Source organism: Chlorocebus sabaeus, chromosome 7, assembly GCF_047675955.1.
Source record: "Chlorocebus sabaeus isolate Y175 chromosome 7, mChlSab1.0.hap1, whole genome shotgun sequence".
NCBI lineage: Eukaryota > Metazoa > Chordata > Mammalia > Primates > Cercopithecidae > Chlorocebus > Chlorocebus sabaeus.
Window position 1 is genome coordinate 38,643,135 of NC_132910.1, and position 23,548 is coordinate 38,666,682.

The following is a 23,548-nucleotide window of genomic DNA, read 5'->3' on the forward strand; positions in this document are numbered from 1 at the left end:
CCCCGTCTCTACTAAAAATACAAAAAAAATTAGCCGGGCATGGTAGCGGGCACCTCTAGTCCCAGCTACTCGGGAGGCTGAAGCAGGAGAATGGCGTGAACCTGGGAGGTGGAGCTTGCAGTGAGCCAGGCGAGATCGTGCCACTGCACTGCAACCTGGGCGACAGAGTGAGACTCTGTTTCAAAAAAAAAAAAAAAAAACTAATTCTTTACATCAACCTATAGAAAATGAGGATAATTAGTTTCATGTCAAACTAATTATCTAGAAGAACTACTTCTTCATAGGTAGGTGTATGACTTTCAGCGTTTCTTTGTATTACCTAGATAAAATTTCATTCTACTCATAATCATGAGTAGAACATAATCATGTTGTTGTTTTCAGGCTATTTCAAAGACCTCATTATTTGATAACTGCATATTTAGATAGCACCATATATAGGGGAAGTCTCTATTCAGAGCACCTCTACCCTAAATTTCTGAACCTCATATATTCCCTCATGTCTCAAATATGTTACACTTTATAAATATTTTATTAAAAAGTGATACTTCTTATAGCATAATGTCTCAAGAAAAAGAAGTGAATATGAAATATTTTCTTGGGAAAATATAAAGCCTAACAATTGTATCAAATAAAGGTGAAACTGCATGCCTCCTAAAACATAAGGGCTTTAGATTCTAAGAGTTTAATATAACCCATTATACAAATGTTAGCTATGTTTAGTGCCCTTTTTATTTGGTAAAATGAAAAAACAAATATTTAGACACACAATGTATTTCAAGCTCCACGCTTGGCCCCAGGGATAGAAACCTAAATAAGATACTCGGCTGTCTTTGAAGAACTCAAGACATGTCAAATGAATAAATGAAAATGCAACATAGTAAACCAAGTTCAGAATCGGGGAAGATCTCAAAAGAAGAGATATTTCAGTAGGCTCTGCAGAGTATATAGGACTGATTATGGCTTTTTAAAAAACTGGCTTATTAGTAAAACTAAATAATGTACAGTAAAAATGATAAATACATATATAGAACCATATTTGCCAATTATTACTTTAAGGCAATCAGAGACTAATTATATTACAACTAAGTTTGGGCACACAAGAACAACCCTCAAATACAACAAAGATCCTTCCAGGAGAGTTGACAAAATAATTTGGTTACCAGCAGTATGCTTCCTTGGGGTAGTCCGAATGGAGTATTCAAAGTCAGGTACTGCTCTGCTACTCAAGTGAAGATGGTAATTTCTTGCTTCATCCAGTAAATCTCTACATTTTAGATTTTGCTTGACAATCTGTTCTTTTGCGACAACACCCATAAGAAAATCAACCGGCAACAATGGCAGACGAACCTAAGATCATGAATAGTTGCAATATAATACATTTTATATTTTCTTGGGAAAATATAAAGTCTAAAAATTGTATCAAATAAAGGTGAAAATTCGATGGGTAATTCTCCACTTCTACTGCAGCATGTTCTCTTTTTAAAATTTGTTACTTCATGAAATCTAACATGTTCATGAAATTCAACGTGCCAAATTCTAAAGCAATTTCCAGTATTGGTCTGCTCGAATGAAATCAGACTACACATTAAATTATATCCACCCACTTTAAATATAGGTTTAAATAGGCTTTATAATTGAATTATCTTCAAATTGCTTACTTCCAAAAACAGTACTGACATAATCACAAGGCCCTTCTGTTGATAATGGTACAATCAAAACAAAAGTGCTGGGCTTTGTTCTTTTGTCTTTTTAAGCTAAGATTAAACATAGGGAAATGTGATTTCTAACTTAAAAATGTAAAAATTAATATCTGTAACAAGCGTTGTTTTCTTCAAATCAGTGATCTTGGAAGGGAATATACTAACTCAGGGATGCATCCCCTTTTTCAACAGAGGCATTCACCATTCCTCTATTAAAGATGCACTGATTTTCCAGTGGATTAAAGGGGATGATGAAACCAGGTAATGCTATTTTGAGTTAAAAACACACACACGTAAGGGGTTGAGTCCGGTCTCTCTCCCCAGCTGCAAGACTTTGTTGCAGCAGTCCCTATATCTACTGTTATGCCCCCCCCCCCCCCCGAATGAAGTCTGCCTTACCATCTTAAAGAAAAACACATATACACAAATAAGATATAGCTGCACGATAATGAAACTTTCCATTTGCTTTGCTGACAAACTTACTTTCAAAATAATTCTGAGAGAAGATCCAAACGTGTTCTGAATTTTGATACTCATATGAATGCATAAACATTGTGATATGTACTTGAAAAAATATGTCTTATCATCACACTTTGAATAGGTTTACTTCATCTGCCTATAAATATCTAAAATGACAACACTGGTAATTATAAGCACTTTCATTCTTCCTACTATTTGTTTAACCTTCTGATAATGCTATTAAGAAACTTTATGTTATTAAAAATCACAAGATTATCATCGAGTGCTTTTAATAAGCACTAGTTTTAACAAAGCATTTAATTTAGAAAAAATAAGTAAATAGGAACATTCTTAAGTAGTAAAACATCATTTTACTTCTCAGGAATAAATGAAGAAAGGAAAAAAGGGAGGAAGGGAAGGCAGGAAGGGAGAGAAAGGAGAGCGGAGGAAGACAAAAGAAAAAAAGATCGCAAGGGCCTACAATCTTCTTATCCTGGTAACTGCTACTGACAGTGAAAAATAACAGTAACAATGAGACACATTTCTGAGGTTTAAAAAGTCAAACTATGGTGAATGAAGAAAATAGAAAGTGATGTCCTATGGTTGTTTACATAATAAATCTTCACACATTAGGAATAACTATACTTTTATTAGCAAAATAATTCATTAATTTAGAAACTTCATTATAAAACAATCATTATAAATTATATTAATTTAGAGCTGTTTCCTCAAACCATTTTCTACTGGCATAAATAAAATATTCATCATTAGTATCCCAAAGGAATATTTTAAATATTCAGGTTAAAAAGCAGAGAATGATACTGGTAATTCAAATGTGACAAATTTAGATTCATCCTGAAACAGCACAGCAAGTTAACAGGAAAATTAGCTAAAAGTCATTTTTATCATTTATTACATCAATAATTTCTATATTCCTTCAAATAATCTACATTTTTCATAATAAATGAAGCATACTGATTTGCTTCTGTATCATTTCATTTCTGTGTGAAATCTTATTTCAGCCCCTACCTGTGCAAGTGTTTCATCCAACCATTTGGAATGATGCTGAGGATTGGCAAGTAGCCACTTGATGGCAGCATTATAGACCTGCTTTTCATTTTCAATATTTAGATCACTGGAGGACAAAAGCTTATGGAGGTGCTGGGGTGATACACTTACAAAGTCTTCACACTCCACTACTTCAGTAAAATGCTCACAGGCATACTGATCCGCCATGTCCATTAAGTCTATTCGATTGTGACTTTCTGCAAAGGCTCTTACTGCCAGGCAATTGGAGGGATGAAAATGTAACTTCATGTATTCACAACAAGCTCTAGCCACTAGTTCAACCTGCAGAATACAGGCTGCATATAAGAGAGGCTGGACATTGTCAACAGTCAAAGTGAGCCGTGAAGAATAGACAAACTTTACCAAGTCTTCTATTGCGTCACCATCAAAATCTCTAATCTCAATCAGCGTTTGCTTGGCTTCGGCCATTTCAGAAAGAAACATGGCTCTAAAGTAGGGAATAACACAAGCCAATACCAGCTTGTGACAAGAGATTAGCTTTGAGCCAACCTGTTCAAAAGAAACCAAGAAAGATTCAGTTTAATATCAAAATCAGCTTCAGGTCAGCATTTAACATGTGTTTGTAACAGGAACAAAATTTCCAGACAAATTTAGAGTATCTTTTTACAACGCGAACCTTTGGTCACTTACTTTCAATGTAGGCCAGTTTCTTAAAGTCAGGCAATTTTCATCTTCCAAATTAACCACATATCTCATATGTATACATACATATACATACACACACACACTATTTATTTATTTATTTATTTATTTATTTATTTTGAGACAAGACCTTGCTCTGTTGCCCAGGCTGGAGAGCAGTGGCGCGATCTCAGCTCACTGCAACCTCTGCCTCCTGGGTTTAAGCGATTCTCCTGCCTCAGCCTTCCAAGTAGCTGGGATTACACGTGTGCACCACGACACCTGGCTAATTTTTGTGGCTTTTGTTTTTTCAGTAGAGACAGGGTTTCACCATGTTGGCCAGGTTGGTCTCGAACTCCTGGTCTCAAATGATCCAGCTGCCTCAGCCTCCCAAAGTGCTGGGATTACCAGTGTGAGCCACCACACTCGGCCTCTTTTATATATATATCTATAACATATATACAACAAACCATGATTTTCTATGTTATATTTCAGGGACATTTTGTGAATAAATAATAACACCAAACATCAGTTAGCACTCATTACAAGCCAACCACTATTGTAAGTGCTTTTTTTTTTGGAGATAGGGTCTCACCCTGCTCCCCAGGCTGGAGTGCAGTGGCGTGATCATGGCTCATTGCAGTGTCAACCTGCTGGACTTGAGCAATCGCCCAACTCAGCCTCCCAAGCAGCTGGGATTACAGGCACGCACCACCACACCCAGCTAATTTTTTTATTTTTCAGTAGGGACAGGGTTTTGCCATGCTGCCCAGGCTGGTCTCAAACTCCTGGGCTCAAGTGATTCACCTACTTTGGCCTCCCAAAGTGCTAGGATTATAGGCATGAGGCACAGAGCCTGGCCTTCCAAGGGCTTTTCATATACTAACTCAACTGTCCCAACGCCCCTGTGAGTAAGTACTAGTATTATCCACAATTTATCAATCAGAAAACTGAAGCACAGAATAAGTATTTAGTAGTATTTACTATGAGCTCAACTGAGGTTTTTTTATTTTCTATTTACATTATCTTGAAATGATATAGCTCACATAAGAGCAGTTAAAAAAAAAAAACCACTGCAATCTCATCACCTTAATTATTGAAAAATCAGATAGCTTCCAACAGTGTGCTATTACAAACAGCACAGTAGTGAACTTCTTTGTAACTAAATCTTTATTCACATTCTCTATTATTCCAACAGATAAATTCTTAAAAGTAGAAATGCTGCTTCAAAGGATACAATGTGAATATGTGAATACATACTGTCAAACTGTCCATTTCTGAGCTTCTTACAGTATTTGCACCATATCTTGAATGTTAAGAAACACTTTTTTTTTGGTACAGACAAAGTCTATGCTGCCCAGGCTGATCTCAAACTCCTGAGCTCATGCAATCCTCCTGCCTCGGCCTCCAAAAGTGCTAAGATTACAGGTGTGAGCCACCATGCCCGGCCATAGTTGCCAATTTGATGAATAAAAAGATCTCATTGTTTATTTATTTATTTTTTTTGCTCTTAAGATTGAATCATTTATAAATTTTGAGCTATGTGTATTTCTTCTATGAACTACAAATTTTTTATAACTACTCCTCATATAATCAGAGTATTAGGTATTTGTCATATATATTTCAAACTTCTCTTTTAGTTTGCTTTCAAATTTTATTCTCTCCCTATGGATTTTTATATAATTAAATGAAGTCTTTTTATTTATTGTTTTAGGTACCCTGCTAGAAATGGGAATCATTCTAATATTCTATATTTACTTCACATATTTTTTATACTACTTTTATGGTTTTATGTTTTACACTTAAATTTTTATTTGCATCTGGAAGTTTTTGGTACTGAGTGGGCAGATATCTTTTTAATATAGTATTTATCCCATTTTCCCAGGAGTTTACATTAATCAAATACAAGTAACAGTTATAGTACTATTTAAACAATTTTTCTGTTTTCATGTAGTGTTTTAATTATATAATAAACTTACAGTTGTACCTCACTGAGAAATAATTTTTAAATGACAACTTCTGGAGTGTTCAAATGTATAAATGGTTTTGCTTATAAAAGCCCCTTCCTCAGTGTTTTTTCACTAATGTGGAAGAACCAGTATCACTTATTTCAGCAAGTACAAGACAATCATTTCTGTCTGTTATGCTATATTAAATTTTTTCACAGAACTCACAAGGCAGGATTTAGATTCCATTGAGACTAACGTTGTAGACTATAACATAAAGCTTGGCATGTTTTCAAATTCACGTCAGCTCTAAAATGGGATCTGATATCTGATACTAAGTAATTTTTAAATAGCCTAAGCATATCCTTTAAAAAATTATTTCCACATGCCACCACCGGGATTCAGTTTCTATGCAAATATTTGTAAGTCTCACATGACTTAAACCTGCTCCATTAAATAACTTGCCAACACTCTCCTACATAATAGTATCATAAAATATGATTCTACAATTTCTAGATAACCATTATTTTAACACTTGCCATTCAAGTTGTACAAATCAATGGCCAGCAAGTCATTTTCATGTTGTTTTTAATAAGATTCTGTCCCTTTACAATTCTATTTGAATCTTGATTCAAATAAACGAAAATGTGGCTATTTAATACATACACCCCATGTACCCTTTTAGAATAAATATCAATCATTACTTTATAAAGATCTTTGAGCCACATGTATAAATAGGAACAGCCAAAAATTTGGCTTTTTAATGCACTGATTCTCCTTTGATGTTATATAGTTCATTACATTCCTGAAAGTTTATTTGTACATTTTCTTCCTCTGGTACATAAAAATAATTACCAATTACCAAAATCATTTCATTAGAAATTTGAAAATGAAAGGAATCTAAGTTTAAAGACCTGATGTTTAAAATTGGATGAAAAACACACAAGTTACATAATATTAGACACTACCATATAATTTAGAATTACATAAATACTATATGTACCCGATACTAGTTAATTTTCTAATTTATATTCTTTCTTTGTTAGATCAGTGAACATGTGACTAATTCAAGAAACTATCACAAAAGAAAAACCTTAGACAAATTTAACAGAGTTTAACTGAGCAAAGATGGATTCAAGAATTAGGCAGTCCTGGAACCAGAATAGGTTCAAAGAGACTCTGGTGCTGCTGCATAGTCGAAAATTTAGACAGATAAAGGAAGGTGGCACAAAGAAAACGGAAGTGAGGTACAGAAATAGATGGGTCAGTTACAGCTCAGGGTCTGCCTTACTTGAACACAGGTTGGACAACTGGTTGCCTATGATTGGCTGAAACTCAGTGATTAGCAAAGAGTAGGCTGCAGTCTGTTTACACATCCAGTTAGGTTACAGTTTACTGTGTACAGAGAAACTTTTAAGCCAAGCTTAAAATACGTAAGGCAGGAGCTTTAGGCTATACTTAACAATACTCAGGGAAAAATCACGTCACACTTCAGTATTAAAATATGTAGAATATCAACATTCATTAAATAATTCCTTAGACTTCTGTTTAAAAAGCTTGAAATATCAACCATTAATAAAAACTCTGAGTAATTTTCCAGAGATTACCCAATATGAATGGAAATACAATGAAAAAAGGGCTTTTGGATTAGTAAAGCACTTGACTATCAACATACAAAGCATTCCTAACTCCACTAGTTAGGACTTCATCATGGCTCTTGAGCGCCACTTGATCGAGCCCACTTCCACTCTGGGGAGTGTACTTTCATTTCAATAAATCTGTGCTTTTGTTGCTATTTAAAAAAAAAAAAAAAAAAAAAAAAAAAGGTTCACCATGGTTAACATTTATTTTGTAAACGATTTCCACTTCACTTAAAAAATTTAGCAAAAAAAGGCTGGGTGCGGCGGCTCACACCTGTAATCTCAGCACTTTGTAAGGCCAAGGAGGGCAGATTAGGAGGGTAGAAGATGGAGATCATCCTGGCTAACATGGTGAAACCCCGTCTATACTAAAAATGCAAAAAAAATTAGCTGGGCATGGTGGCACGTGCCTGTAGTTCCAGCTACTTGGGAGGCTGAGGCAGGAGAATTGCTTGAACCTGGGAGGCAGAGGTTGCAGTGAGCTGAGATTGTGCCACTGCACTCCAGCCTGGGTGACAGAGCGAGACTCCATCTCAAAAAAAAAAAAAAAAAAATTAGAAAAAGTTAAATTTTATCTTAGTATTATTAACCATTATATAAGCGGGAAAATTTTCCATATCAGTAGTTGAAAAATGCCCTTCTACTCTAATATACTTTAACATTCATCATTAGCAACTCATGAAAGCATTTCTTTAACATCTAATATTTTATTCTACATGCACATTATTCATTACCATTTCAATGTTGTTTTGACATTTACATTATGACTTTTTGATTACCGTAAATACTATTATAGTGAATATACAGTTGCATAACTTCGTGAGTAAGAATAATCTTGACACTTGCCGTGACACAATTGCATCACTCTACTCCAGCCTGGGTGACAAGATAAGACCTTGTCTCAAAATAATAAAATAAGCCTATAATCTGTCCTTTCCCCTTATAAAGTAAAAAAATTTTACTATTCCTTCATTCTTACAGTTTTATTTTTATTTTAAATTTATATTTTTATTTTATTGTAAATATATATTTATAAATAATTATATAAATTATAATTTATAAATAAATATATATATTTTTCGGTTTTTTCAACTTTTACTTTAGAATTAGGGGTGCATATGCAGGTCTGTTGCATAGATATATTGCATCATGCTGAGATTTGCTGTATAAATGAATCTATAACCCAGGTAGTGAGCATAATACACAACATGAAATAAACAGTTTATTTCAATTCATACCCCCACCACCTTCCCTACCTCCCCCATCTTGTATTCTCCACTATTTTTCCCATTTTCATGACCACGTTTACTCAGTGTTTATTCCCACTTACAAGTGAGAACAAGTGGTATTTGGTTTTCTGCTTCTTTATTAGTTCACTTAGGATAATGGTTTCCAGATGCATGTATGTTGCTGCAAATAACGTGATTTCATTCTTTTTTATGGCATAGTATTTCATAGTGTAAATATAACACATTTTCCTTATCCAGTCTACCACTGATGGGCACCTGGGCTGATTCTGTATCTTTGCTATTTGCGAATCGCATTACAATGAACGTACACACATATGTGTCTTTTTGATAGAATGATTTATTTTCCTCTGGGTATATACCCACCAGGAGGATTGCTGGGTTGAATGGTAGTTCAACTCCCAGTTCTTTGAGAAGAATCCAAACTGCTCTCCACAGTGGCTGAATTAATTTACATTCCCACCAACAGTGTGTAAGTGTTCCCTTCTCTCCACAGCCTTGCCAACATCTGTTATTTTTGACTTTTTAACAAAAGTCATTCTGACTGATGTGAGATGGTATCTCTTTGTGGTTCTGGTTTGCATTCCTCTAATGACTGGTGATGATGAGTATTTTTTCATACATTTTTTGGCCACTTGTGGGTCTTCTTTTGAGAAGTGTCTGTTCATGTCCTTTGCCCACTTTTTACTGTACCTTTTCTGTTTAGATAAACAAATACCATTGTGTTACAAATCCCTACAGTTTTCAGTATGGTAATAGGCTACGCAGGCTTATATCCCAGCAACAACAGGCTATACCATATAGCCTAGGTATGTAGCTTATACTACACACGTAGGCTGTGGTAAGCAGTTCTAATACAGTCATGTGTCACTGAAGGATGGGGATACGTTCTGAGAAATGTATCAAGTGATTTTATCATTGTGCAAATGTCACAGAATGTACTTACACAAATCTAGATGGTATAGCCTATTACATACCTGGGCTATATGGTATAGCCTGTTGCTCCCAGACTACAAACCTGCATGGCCTGTTACTGTACTGTACACTGTAGGCAACTGTAGCATAATGGTAACTATCTGCATATCTAAACATATAAACATAGGAAAGGTACAGTAAAAATACGGTATAAAATATATTTTATTGAAAGTACACCTGTATAAAGTATTTGCTATGAATGGAGCTGCAGGGCCTGAAGTTGTTCTGGGTGAATTATTGAGTGGTGAGTGAACGGGAAAGCCTAGGACTTCATTGTACACTACTGCAGACTTTACAAACACTGTACACTTACGCTACACTACATTTTAAAAAATATTTTTCTTTCTTTCATGATTAACCGTAGCTTACTGTGACTTTTTCCATAAACTTTTTAATTTTTTAAAAACTTTTTGACTCTTGTAATAACAGCCTAAAACACACACATTGCATAGCTCTACAAAAATGTTTTTATATGCTTATTCCAAAAGCTTTTTTCTATTTAAATTTTTTTTCTTTTACGTTTTAAGCTTTTCTGTTAAAAACTAAGACACAAACTCAGACATTAGCCTGCATCTATACCAAGTCAGGATCATCCATATCACTGTCTTCCACCTCCAGATCTTGTCCTACTACAAAGGAGATGACACATGAAGCTGTCATCTCCTATAGTAACAATGCTTTCCTCTTGAATACCTTCTGAAGGACCTGCCTAAGGCTGTTTTTACAGTTAACATTTTTTCTTTTCTTGTTTTTGTTAAGAATCAACTTTCTGAAATTTTTTTCTTTTTTTAAGTAATGTTCTTTTCTTTAGAAGTAGCAGGAGTACACTCTACAACAATAATAAAAAGTACAATAAATACATAAACCTGTAACACAATCATTTATTAGCATGAACAGGTATTAGGTACTATACATAACCATGTATTATACCTTTTATACAACTGGCAATGCAGTAAGTTTGTTTACACCAGCATCACCACAAGCACGTAAGTAATGCACTGTGCTAGGACACTATGATAGCTACAACATTACTAAGTGATAGGAATTTTTTAGCTCCATTATAATCTTATGGGACCACCACTGTATATGGGGTCCATCGTTGACCAAAATGTCCTTATGTGCCACATGATTATACCACCTTTCTGAGAAACATGAAAAAGATTAAAATACTGATTTACTAGCTGAATGGATGAAGTAAAAGGTAATCTTCCTTAAACACAGAATCTTAAAATTTCATAATATAGAATGCTTACGTGTTAAATATAGGATCACTTTCTCCATTATTATTTTTCTCTTCTATCAAATTATGTCTGTGCTATCTTCTAAATGTCCTCCAAAATCATGTGTTGAAACTTAATCCCCACTGTGCTAATACTAAGTGGGGGAACCTCTGGGAAATGATGAAATCATAAGGGCTCTGTGCTCATGAATGGATTAGTGCCTTAAAAGAGGAGTGGAGGGAACTAGCTTAGGCCCATTTTGTCCTTCTGCCTTCCATGTGAGGACACAGTGTTCATCCCTCTGGAGGATGCAGCAATAAGGCACTATCTTGGAAGCAGAGAGGGCAGCCCTCACCAGACACCAAACTTGCTGGTACCTTGATTTTAGACCTCCCAACCTTCAGAACTATGAGAAATAATTATCTACCATTAGCACAGTGGCTTACAGTTATAATCTCAGCTTTTTGGGAGGCCCAAGGCAGTAGGATCATTTGAGACCGAGTTTGAGACCAGCCTGGGCAACATAGCAAGACCCATCTCTAAAAAAAAATTGTTTTTAATTAGTCAGGCATGGTGGTGCAAGCATCTAGTCCCAGCTGCTCAGACGCTTGTGGCAGGAGGACTGCTTAAGCCCAAGAGTTCACCAAAAAGTTTTAATATTTCACTGAGAGATAAGAAGAAAGTACTTTAAATGTGCAATGAGAAACAATCAGAACACAGGCTTTTCCATACTGCTTTATCACTTTTCCAATTTTATTAAAACTGGTTGCTTTTAGGAGAACATGATCCTATAGATTATGAGCAAAGTTCACTGAGGACTTTTTCATCCAAGGCTAAGTAGACTATATTTCACTATCAGGTGTAGATAAACAATCCCACTTAACAGATGAAAACAGTGAAGCAGAGATTGAATTACTGGAATAGAGATATACAGTAAATCACTAGCTGAGTAAACAATCCAAAATTGCTGACTTCTAACTTACTTCTGTATTCAGAGTAAGCAAATACACCAAGTTATTTAAATTCACAAGTGAAAAGCTTACCTGGTCAACAGCAATTTATTAATTTCACTAATAATAATTGTTGTTCTAGGGTTTCAGAACTCTCAGAAGTCAAATTAACTAAGAAATAATGAATATCAACATTAAATTAGTACAATAATTTTATCTTATTCTAACTTCTCTTCATTTGCCCTCTATGTCCTTTCTCCTACACTAAAAAAAAAGATTGAGACTAAAAGCATTCCAACTGCATCAAATATGTATAGCAACAAAGTTTGCCTTGTGTGGTTACAGAAACCCCATTTCTCATATTACACTGAAGCGGCCTGAGAAAAGTAGAAAAAAGGCAATCTCACCTTGAGTGTGACATCGCAGAGTTCTCCATTTTCATAAAATCGAAGAAGAGAACCATGAAAATCTTTCCAAGCTTCATTTGCTTCAAAAATAAAGGAATCTTCTCCATCACCATCACTAATTGAGGATCTGTTCTTTATTTGCTGGTGCTGTTGTTGCCTTTTCCCCTTTGTAATGTGATTCCTAGCTTGTTTAGTATTCACAGAATCTGAAGCCATTTGCAATATTCCTCTTTCAATATAGCTCTCTTCTCAAACACGCCATTTATTCTTTTTCAAAGAGTAGGGAGAAGGCAGAGGTAGAGATGTAGACACTACAATTCAGATGTTTTTCAAAACCCACTCAACTGCCATTGTACAGTTTGCTGTGACTGAAAAATCAATAATAAAACACACAGAGACAAACCAAAAGAAAAAAATTATTGTTAACTATAATTTGTTAATACTATACATGCAAAATAACCATATCAATCATTATTTATAAAATAACAAAAAACTTTGTTTTTATGCTAAATAACACATAATTCACTTCTGCTAATTATTTTATATCAATAAAGGAACTCCTTTAAAATCCAACAAGAACTGACTTAAGCACGTGACTTTTGAGATGTGTAATACGCTATCGTCAAAGAGAAAGGCTATGAACCAAAATTTTTCTATTTTTAAATTTTTATTTCAGAGACGGAGTTTCTCCATGTTGCCCAGGCTGGTCTCAAACTCCTGGGCTCATGCAATCTGCCCACCTAGGCCTCTCAAAGTGCTGAGATTACATGCTTTAACCACCACACATGGCAATGAACTGAAAATGTTAAGTTTTGAGGCTTCACTCGGATTTTTTTTTTTTTTTTTTTTAGCAGAACAACATGATCCTACAGATGATAGGTAAAGTTCACTAAAGACTTTCTCATCCAAGTGTAGATAAACAACCCCACTTAACAGATAACAATTAAGTAGAGATGAAATTACTGGAATAGAGATATACAGTAAAACACTAGTATAGCTGCCTTCCAGCTATACAAATTAGTAATGCAAGGCCAAAACAGAAGGATATTTTGATTGAATTAGGTTCATCCTAGATTCTGAAGTCAGATTATGATTCTACCACATATCAAACATATGAGCTTGAGCAAATGACAACTTGCTTAAACCTCGATCTCTTCTGTAAAATAGAGATACCACTTAAGGAAACATTTTCAGGATTAGAAATATTGTACTGCCAAACATAGGAAATGCTGCACTCTTACAAAGATCTCATTTTATTTGATTTTCACATAGAACTTATTAGTATTTACATACAAAATCAAACTTTCCTCATCATCAAAGCATATTTGATGAACAGTCACACCATCAATAATTCTATGTTACAATTCTACTTTGCTGACAAGAACAGAGGATTTCAAGTTACTAATAAATAGACACCTATTCCATTACTCACTGGCTGTGTAATTTTTTTTGAGGCTGTGTAATTTGTAAAACTGAGGCTTTACTAATCCTCAGTTTCTTCATCTATAAACAGGGATACCTATCTCCCTCATGGTACTATCCTGAGAAATACATCAAATACAATAATGAATTTACAAGTGCTTGTTTAAAATATTGGCATTATCAGAGTGGAAAGCTCTGCTTATTATGTAGTTTCAGAAAACTCTAAATATTCTAACCAGAACTTTAGCTATATTAGGTTCTTTATTGTTAATCTCATCATTTCCAGCTTTTGACAGAAATCAAAATGGTCAATGTAAGGTTATAGATTATAGTTATTAATGCCTTCTTATGGTTTCTGTGGCAGACATACATGACAGTGATCCTTAATGAGTCATGTGTTCATATAAACCCCTTGCATGCAGGAAGAACCTGTGACTTGCTTCTAATTGACGGAATGTGGGAAAGTGATGAGATGTCACTCTCTTGATCACGTTACATTATAGAATACTGTGTGAGCAGACTGGAATAAGAAGCTCTCCTGCGGCCTTGAAAAACAAACCACCAGGGAGACAGCCATGTAGCAGGGAATTACAGGCAATCCCTAAGACATGAGAGAGGCTTTCACCTGACAGTCAGTAAAAAGCCAGGCCCTCAGTCATACAGCTCCAAGGAAATGAATTCTGCCAATGACCTGAATAAGTGTGGAAGCAGATTTCTCCATCATTGAGCCTCTTCATAATACAGCCTGGCCAATAGCTTTATTGCAGTCTTATGAGATCCTAAGCAAAGGACCCAACTACACTGTGCCCAAACTTCTGATGCACGGCAACTGTGAGATAATAAATGCATATTATTTTAAGCCACTAAATTGTGGTAATTTGTTACACACAATAAAAAACGAATACAGACACCTTCTGTCAGGTCTAAAATGTTATCTGAGGAAAGCATCTATAGACATTCTAACAGGCACCAGTCACTGTAATATCTCTTCTAAATTCACATTCCTGCTGCAAAATCAACAAAGAACAGATGGGACAAATAGAAAACAAATAGCATAATCAGGGCTTAAAAACTTTTTCTGTAAAGGGCCACAGAGTAGATATTTTTGACTTTCTGGGCCATACAGGTCTCTGTCACAACTACTGAACGCTGTCATTGTAACACAAAAGTAGTCACAGACAATAGTAAATAAATAAATATAGCCATGTTCCAATAAAACTTTAATTATTAAAAAAAAACACAAACACTTAGTTGCCGGGTGTGGTGGCTCATGCCTGTAATCCCAGCACTCTGGGAGACTGAGGTGGGTGGATTACCTGAGGTCAGGAGTTCGAGACCAGCCTGGCCAACATGGCGAAACCCCATCTCTACTAAAAAATACAAAAAACAGCCAGGCATGGTGGTGTGCACCTGTAACCCCAGCTGCTTGGGAGGCTGAGACACGAGAATCACTTGAACCCGGGAGGCAGAGGTTGCAGTGAGCTGAGATCACACCACTGCACTCCAGCCTGGGCAACAGAATAAGACTTTGTCTCATAAAATAAAATAAAATAAAATAAAATAAAATAAACAAAGAATAAACACTTGGTGAGTGTGATTTAATCCCCAAGCTCATAGTTTGCTGATCCCTGAGTAAGATGTTGATTTAAATGCAACAGTATCAATAATCACATTAAATGTAAATGGACTAACCACTTCCAATTAAAGGCAGAGACTCAGGAATGCTACTCAGCAACAGGGACAAGCTATTGAAACATGTAACAACCCGGATGAATCTCAAAGTATGCTCAATAAAAAAAGCCATACAGTATGATTCTATCTATATAACATTCTCAAAATGACAAAGTTATAGAGGTGGAGAACAGATTATTGTTTGCCAGAGGTTAGGGAAGGATGAGAGGAGAGGAGTAGCTGTGGCTATAAATGAGTAGTACAAGAGATACTTGTGATGGAACTATACTGTATCTCGATCATATGAATCTACACGTGATAACATACACATACACACGAATGCATGTAAAACAGGTGAAATTTGAATAAGATAGACAATGTATCAAAGTCAATTTCCTGGTACAAAAGTTACACAAGATGTTATCACTGAGGGAAACTGGATGAAGGAAATATAAGATCTATTATTTCTTAGCATTGCAAGTGAATCTACAATGGTTTCAAATAAAGACTTTTTTAAAAAGAGAGATTTTCAGATTGGATAAGAAAAAGCAAAATCCAACTATCAAATGCGTACAAGAAAAAAAATCTACTTTAAGTATAACGACACAGTTAAAGGAATAGGATAGAAAGAAGACACACCATGCCAACAGCAACAACAACAACAAAACCTTAAAGAATTTTTTTAAAACTGAAGAGTAGCTATAATATCAAACACATAAAATTGTTAGTGATAAAAAACACTATATAAAAATATCACATGCAAAAGAAAGCAGTTGGACCCTTACTTTACACCATATACAAAAATTAACTCAAAATTCATTAGACCTAAATGTAGCCCTGAAACCATAAAATGACTAGACTTGAAACCATAAAGCTACTGGAGGAAAACACACGGGGAAAAGGTTTCACAACATTGAATTTATCAATGATTTCTTGTGTATGACGTAAAAAGCACAAGCAACAAAAGTAAACACAGACAAATGGGACATCAACCTTTAAAACTTCTGTGCAGCAAAACAATCAATCAATAGAGAAGAAAAGGCAACCTACAGAATGGAAGAAAATAGTATTTGCAAATATATACCTGGAAAGGGGTTAATATCCAGATATACAAAGAACTACAACTCAATTAAAAAAAAAAAAAAAAGAACCCAATTTTAAAATGGGCAAAAGGTTGGGTGCAATGGCTGGTGAATGACTGTGGTCCCAGCCACTTGGGAGGCTAAGGTAGGAGGATCACTTGAGCCCAGGACTTCAAGGCCAGCCTGGGCAATACAGGAAGCACCTGTCTCAAAACAAAACAAAACAAACAAACAAAAACTAAAAACATGCCAGGTGTGGTGGCTCACTCCTATAATCCCAACACTGGTAGGCTGAGACTGGAGGACTGTTTGAGCCCAGGAGTTCGAGATCAGCCTGGGCAACACAGACCTTGTCTCTACAAAAAAAACCAAAAATTAGCTGGACGTGGTAGCATGTGCCTATGGTCCCAGCAACTCAGGAGGCTAAGGTGGGAGGATCACTTGAGCTCAGGAATTCAAGGATGTAGTGAGCTGTAATCATGCCACTGAACTCCAGCCTGGGTGACAGAGTGAGACTCTGCCTCAAACAAAAAAAAAAGAAAAGAAAAGAAAAAAAAAGGAAAGGACTTCAACAGATATTTCTCCAAAGATGATATACAAATGGTCATGAAGTACAGCCCTTATTCAGTATCCTCAGAAGACTGATTGCAGAATCCCTGCAGATACCAAAATCCATGTATCCTTAAGTCCCTTATATAAACTGGTATGGTATTTGCATATAATCTATGTACATTCTCCTACATATTTTAAATTATCTCTAGACTACTTACGATACCTAAGACAATGTAAATGCTATATAAATAGTTATTATATTGTATTTTTAAAATTTATATTATTTTTATTGGATTAAAAATATTTTCAATCCATGTTTGGCTAAATCTGGGGATGTGTAACCTGCAGACACTGACAGTCAACTATATATAAAAAGATGTTCAATATCATTAATCATCAGGGAGATGTAGATAAAAATCATGAGATATCACCTTACACTTGTTAGGACAGGGAAAGAAAGAAGTGTTGGCAAGGACTTAGAGAAACTGGAAACCCTCTCTACTGTCGGTGGGAATGTAAAATAGCTTCCATAGCTGCTTTGGAAACAGTATGGATAGCCCTCAAAAAGTTAGAAATAGAATTACCATATCCAGCAATTCCACTTCTCGGTACATATCCAAAAGAAGTGAGAACAGGATAGCAAAGACATATTTGCACACCCATGTTCACTGTGGCGTTATTTACAACAACCAAGAGGTAGAAGCAGCCTAAATATCCATCATCAGATAAACGGAAAAAGAAAATGTGACTTACACATACAATGGAATACCATTCAGATTCAAAAAAGATGAAAATCCTGTCATATGCTACAACATGGATGAATCTTAAGGATATTATACATAGTGAAATAAGCCAGAAACAAAAAGACAAGTTCCACTGATTCCACTTATATGAAGCATCTAAAGCAGTCAAATTCATAGAAAGTAAAATGGTAGCTGCCAAGAGGGGTGGAAAGAAGAGTTATTGTATCGTTTCAGTTTTGCAAGATAAAGTTCTAGAGATCTGCTGGACAACAATGTACATGTAGTTAACACTACTGTACTGTACACTTAAAAATTTTATGTTGTGTTTTTCACCACAATAAAAACACAAATTTTATGTTGTGTTTTTCACCACAATAAAAAAAGACACTGCATAATGATAAAAGTGTCAATTCCCAAAGACATACTATAGTCTAAATGTGCATACACCTAACTTCAAATCTTCAAAATACACAAAGCAAAACCAAAAACAACAAAACGGAGAAACAGATAAATCCACAATTACAACCAAAGAGATTTCAACATTCCTCTTCAGTTACAGGACTAGTTAGCAGAGAATTAGCAATGACATAAAACAACAGAACACATCACCAACCAACTGGATTTCACGGGCGCTTTTAGAACACTCCTCCCAACAAAAGCAGAATATACATTCTTTTCAAGTGCACGTGGACCTATATAAGCCATATCCTGAGTCAATAAACAACCCTAAACAAATTTAAAAGAAATTACATTGTATAAAGTGTAGTCTCTGATCATAATGGAATTAAACTAGGAATAAGTAATAAAGACAACAGAAAACTCTCCAAATGCTTGCAAATTAAATGCACACATCTAAATAATACATGGCGCATAGAGGAAGTCTTAAGAGAAATTAGAAATTTCTTCGTTAAGTTAGTTCTTAACAAAAATGAAAATATAAAATATAAAAGTTTGTAGGCTACAGGTAAAAAAGCGGCTTAGGGGAAAGTTTAGAAAATTAAGTGCTTACATTTAAAAAAAGTATCAAACCAAAAAAATTAGCCAGGCATAGTGGCGGGCGCCTGTAGTCCCAGCTACTCAGGAGGGTGAGGCAGGAGAATGGCAGCGTGAAACCAGGAGGCAGAGCTTGCAGTAAGCCGAGATCGCACCACTGCCCTCCAGCCTGGGTCACTGAGTGAGATTCCGTCTCCAAAAACAACAAAACAAACAAACAAACAACAAAAAAAAAATCCCAAAGTATTAAATCAATATTCTAAGCCTTTACTTTCAGAAACTAGAAAAAGAACAAAATAAACTCAAAGCAAGCATAAGGAAATAAAAAGCACAAACAAAATAAAATTGAAAACATAAACAATAGATAAAAATCCAAACCAAAAGCTGTTTTTAAAAGATCAACATATTTTTAGTAGAGACGGGGTTTCAGCATGTTGGCCAGGCTGGTCTCAAACTCCTGACCTCAGGTGATCCACCTGCCTCGGCCTCCCAAAGTGCTGGGATTACAGGTGTGAGCCACCGCACCTGGCCTGTTGATCACCAGAATTGATAAACATCTGGCAAAAAAGGCGCGGAGGGGAAGACATATGTCACCAAAATCTGTAATATCAGAGACTATCATTACACAAACGCTACTGGTATTAAAAAGGTAAGTAAGGTGAACGCTATGAAAAATTCTACATACATAAATGTGACAACTTAGATGAAATGGACCAATTCCTCAAAACCCACAAACTACCAGAACTCACCCAAAAGACAACCTGAGCATTGCTATAACTATTAAAGAAATTAAATCAGTTTGAAAAGCAATCTTCAAGCCCAGATGGTTTCACCAAATTCCACCAAACATTTAAAGAAGAAATAGCCTCAACTCTACAAAATCTCTTTCAGAAAATGGAAGAGGCAAAAACACTTGCCAACTTATTTCATGAGATAAGCTATTACTCTGATACCAAAAACAAAGATAGTACAGAAAAGGAAAACTACAAATCAATATCCCTCATGAATACAGACATAAAAATCCCCCAACAAATATTAGCAAATATAATCCAGCAAAATATAGAGAATGATCACGACCAAGTAGAATTTATCCTAAGAGTTTATGCAAGGCTGCTTCAATACTCAAAAAAATATAGTCTACCATATTACCAGCACATTAAGCCATATTAAACCACCACAACAACATACTAAAGAAGAAAACCCACATAGGAAGTAAAAGTTATCCCCAGTGCAATAAAGCAAGAAAAAGAAAAGGCAAAGATTGGAAAGAAATAAAACTGTCCCTATCAGCACACATGATTGTCTACATAAACCATTCCCAAGGAACAGCTAGAACTAGTAAGTTTAGCAAGGTCACTAAAAACAAGGTGAACATGGCTGGGCGCGGTGGCTCACGCCTGTAATCCCAGCACTTTGGGAGGCCGAGGTGGGCAGATCACGAGGTTAGGAGATTGAGACCATCCTGGCTAACATGGTGAAACTCCATCTCTACTTAAAAAATACAAAAAATTAGCCAGGCGTGGTGGCAGGCGCCAGCTACTCGGGAGGCTGAGGCAGGAGAATGGCGTGAACTCGGGAGGCAGAGCTTGCAGTGAGCTGAGATGCGCCACTGCACTCCAGCCTGGGCAACAAAGCGAGACTCCGTCTCAAAAAAAAACAAAACAAAACAAGGTGAACACACAAAAAATTAATCATACCATAGCACACTGTAGCCTGGGACTTCGAGCCACTGCACCTGGCTATAGTTTCATATAGTTTCTGATGCATTTTATATAATATATAAAATATATTTTTATGTTATATATGTAACTACACCTAAAACAATAAAACTTTTTGAAGAAAACATAGGAGAAAACTTCATGACTCGGGGTCAGGCTACTAGTTGTTAAATACGAAAGAAAAAAACTGCTAAAATGGACTCCATCAAAATTAAAACCTTTTGCTATGAGAAAGACCCCATAAGAGAAAAAAAAGACAAGCTCCAAACCAGGAGAAAAATGTTGGCAAATCACATATTTGACAAAAAATTTACATCCCAAATATATAAAACTTTCAAACTTAACAGTAAGAAAAACAACTCAATTAAAATATGGACCAAAGACTTAAGACACTTCACCAATGAAGATATATGGATGGAAATAAGCACACAAAAAGATGTTCAACATCACTGCCATTAGATAAATGAAAATTAAAATAATGAACCAGGCCCAGTGGTGTGCGCTTGTAGTCTCAGCTACATAGGATGACTGTTTAAGCCCAAGAGTTCAAAGTTGTAGTGCACTACCATCCGATCATGTCTGTAAATAGCCACTACACTCCAGCCTAAGCAACACAGCCCCTGCCACACCCCCACACACACACCCCACAATCTTAATGAAATACCACTACACATCTATTAGAACGGCTAAAATAAACAATAACAACAATACCAAGTGCTGGTGAGGATGTGAAACACCTGGAATTTTCATATACTGCTGGTGGCAATGCAAAACAGCATCACTGTTCTAAAAAAAAAAAGAGGTGGAAGTTTCTTACACAGTTAAACATACTCTTACACTATAACCCAGCAATCTGACTGCTGGCAATTTAACCAAGAAAAATGAAAGCTCGTGTTTGCACAAAAACTTGTACATGAAAATGTATAGCAGCTCTAGTCGCAATTGCTAAAAACTGAGAATAATCCAAATAACCTTCAACAAGTGAATGGATAAACAAACTGTGGGTACACCCATACAATAGAACACTACCTTACAATAAAAAGGAACAAACTTGGTACATGCAACAACCTGGATGAATCTCAATGGCTGCTGAGTGAAACAGGCCAGTCTCAATAGGTTACTACACATTCTACGATTCCATTTATATGATATCCTCAAAAGGACAAAATCATAGTGATGAAAAACAGATCCGTGGCTGCCAGGGATGAGGGGCAGGGAAACAGTATGACTAAAAGGAGATGACAAAAAGAGTTTTATGGGATGATGAAACTATTTTGCATCTATTTCAAATGTTAATTTAAAAGTGATTTGGGTGATGATGAGACAAATCTATACATTTGTTAAAATTCATGGACTTGTACCCCAAAAATCTCAATTTTGCTATAAGATAAAAAATAAAATGGAAAAAAAGAAAGTTGCATTCCAACACACTCATGATAAGACTCAAAGGACAAAGCAATATAATTACAAGCCACTCTACCGCTTAAGGGATCAATTAGCCCTAAAATAAAATGCAAAGGCCTGCCAGGCACAATGGCACACGCCTGTAATCTCAGCACTTTGAGAGGACAAGCTGGGAGGATCGCTTGGGCCCAGGAGTTTAAGACCAGCCTGGGCAACAGAGTGAGATTCAGTCTCTACAACAAATTTTAAAATTAGCCACTTGTGGTGGCACAAACCTGTAGTCCCAGCTACTTGGCAGGCTGAAGTGGGAGGATCGCTTCAGCCCAGGAGGTCGAGGCCACAGTGAGCTGTGATTATGCCTCTGCACTCCACCCGGGGTGACAGAGCAAGATTCTCACTCAAGAAAACACACACACACACACACACACACACACACACACACACACAATAAAGGCAGACATCATCAGCATCATGATAGAAAACACTATCTGCCATCACTGTTCTAATTGCATGTAAATTAAATCATTTAGTCCTCACTACAACTCCATGAAGTAGCTACTTTTATTTTGCCCTTTATCCTCCCGCCTCAGCCCCACTGCCCGAGTAGCTGGAACTATAGGAATGCACCACCATACTGGGCTAATTTTTGTATTTTTTGTAGAGATGGGGTTTTGCCATGCTGCCCAGGCTGGTCTTCAACTCCTGGACTCAAGTCATCTGCCCACTTAGACCTCCCAAAATACTGGGACTACAGGCCTGAGCCACTGCACCCAGGAGTCTTCTTTCACTTAGTTTGCTATGCCATATTTTGTGCCCTATCTGAAGAAACTGAAGCACAGTGAGATGGAGTGAAGCCCAAGTAAGTGGTGGAGCCAGGATGTGAACCTAGGCAGCAGGGCTCCCAGCCTGTGCTATTAACTACCACACTACTGTTCAGAGCACTTTATAAGTGAAATATAATTACAGAACAAAATATATGAAAAACCAAGGTCCTTATCTTCTCCCTCACTATACCTTTAGATTCCCCTACTTTTATAAGTAGCAACACCATTTTTTCAGTTACCCTACTTCAAAATGTGAGCCATATTTGACTCTTCTCTCCACTTGCACAACCTATCCACTTCAATTCTCCTGGATTCTGCTTGGAAAAATCTCTATTCATCCATCCCTTTCTTCCTATTATCATTGAACTCTATTCTCTCTCATTGTACTCTAGTTCAGATCCACATATTAACCTGGATTGTAATGACTTCCCCTAACCAACCACCACATCCCTCCTTCCCATTACTGAACATCGATCAAGGATTAGATGCTGCTAGATTTATCTAACTCTAATTGTCCTTTCCAAACTGCTTAATGTATGTAGTTCAGCTTACCCTGGCATTCAAGGTCCTCATTGCTCTGGCTCTTCTTTTTCTCCATTCGTTTTTTACATAAAGTAGGGAAAGGGGGAAATAAGACAGAAAAACTACTTACTAAACCACTGTGCACCATCTATTTTGCCAGAAATCTTAAATATACTCTTGGTTAAGCATCACCTCATAGATGGTTCTAACATCCCTGGCTTGCCCAAGGACACACAGCTAGAAATGGTGGGAGATGGGGCTTCAATCCAGCTGTGATTAAGTCCATTCTTTTCCCACTATATCACAGATTTAATTATTCAGTTTTCCTCAAAGGTATTTGCAAGTGCTCAAGCTTTTCCTTGT

At 36.1% G+C, this 23,548-nt stretch overlaps 1 protein-coding gene across 5 annotated transcripts in view; it reads right to left on the reverse strand.

Moving 5' to 3' along the window:
* Positions 1-23,548, reverse strand: part of KLHL8 (kelch like family member 8) — an 80,291-nt gene that overhangs the window by 21,683 nt on the left and 35,060 nt on the right. For 4 of the 5 annotated variants that reach the window (XM_037989746.2, XM_007999185.3, XM_007999179.3 and 1 more), the window contains 3 exons: positions 12,255-12,622; positions 3,189-3,737; positions 1,161-1,347 (listed from right to left, as the gene is read on the reverse strand). In XM_037989746.2, the coding sequence (XP_037845674.1) occupies positions 1,161-1,347; positions 3,189-3,737; positions 12,255-12,470 (952 nt within the window). In that variant the 5' untranslated portion in view covers positions 12,471-12,622. Of the gene's footprint in view, positions 1-1,160; positions 1,348-3,188; positions 3,738-12,254; positions 12,623-21,146; positions 21,880-23,548 lie in introns of those variants that run through there. The other variant, XM_007999184.3, reaches the window with a different exon arrangement.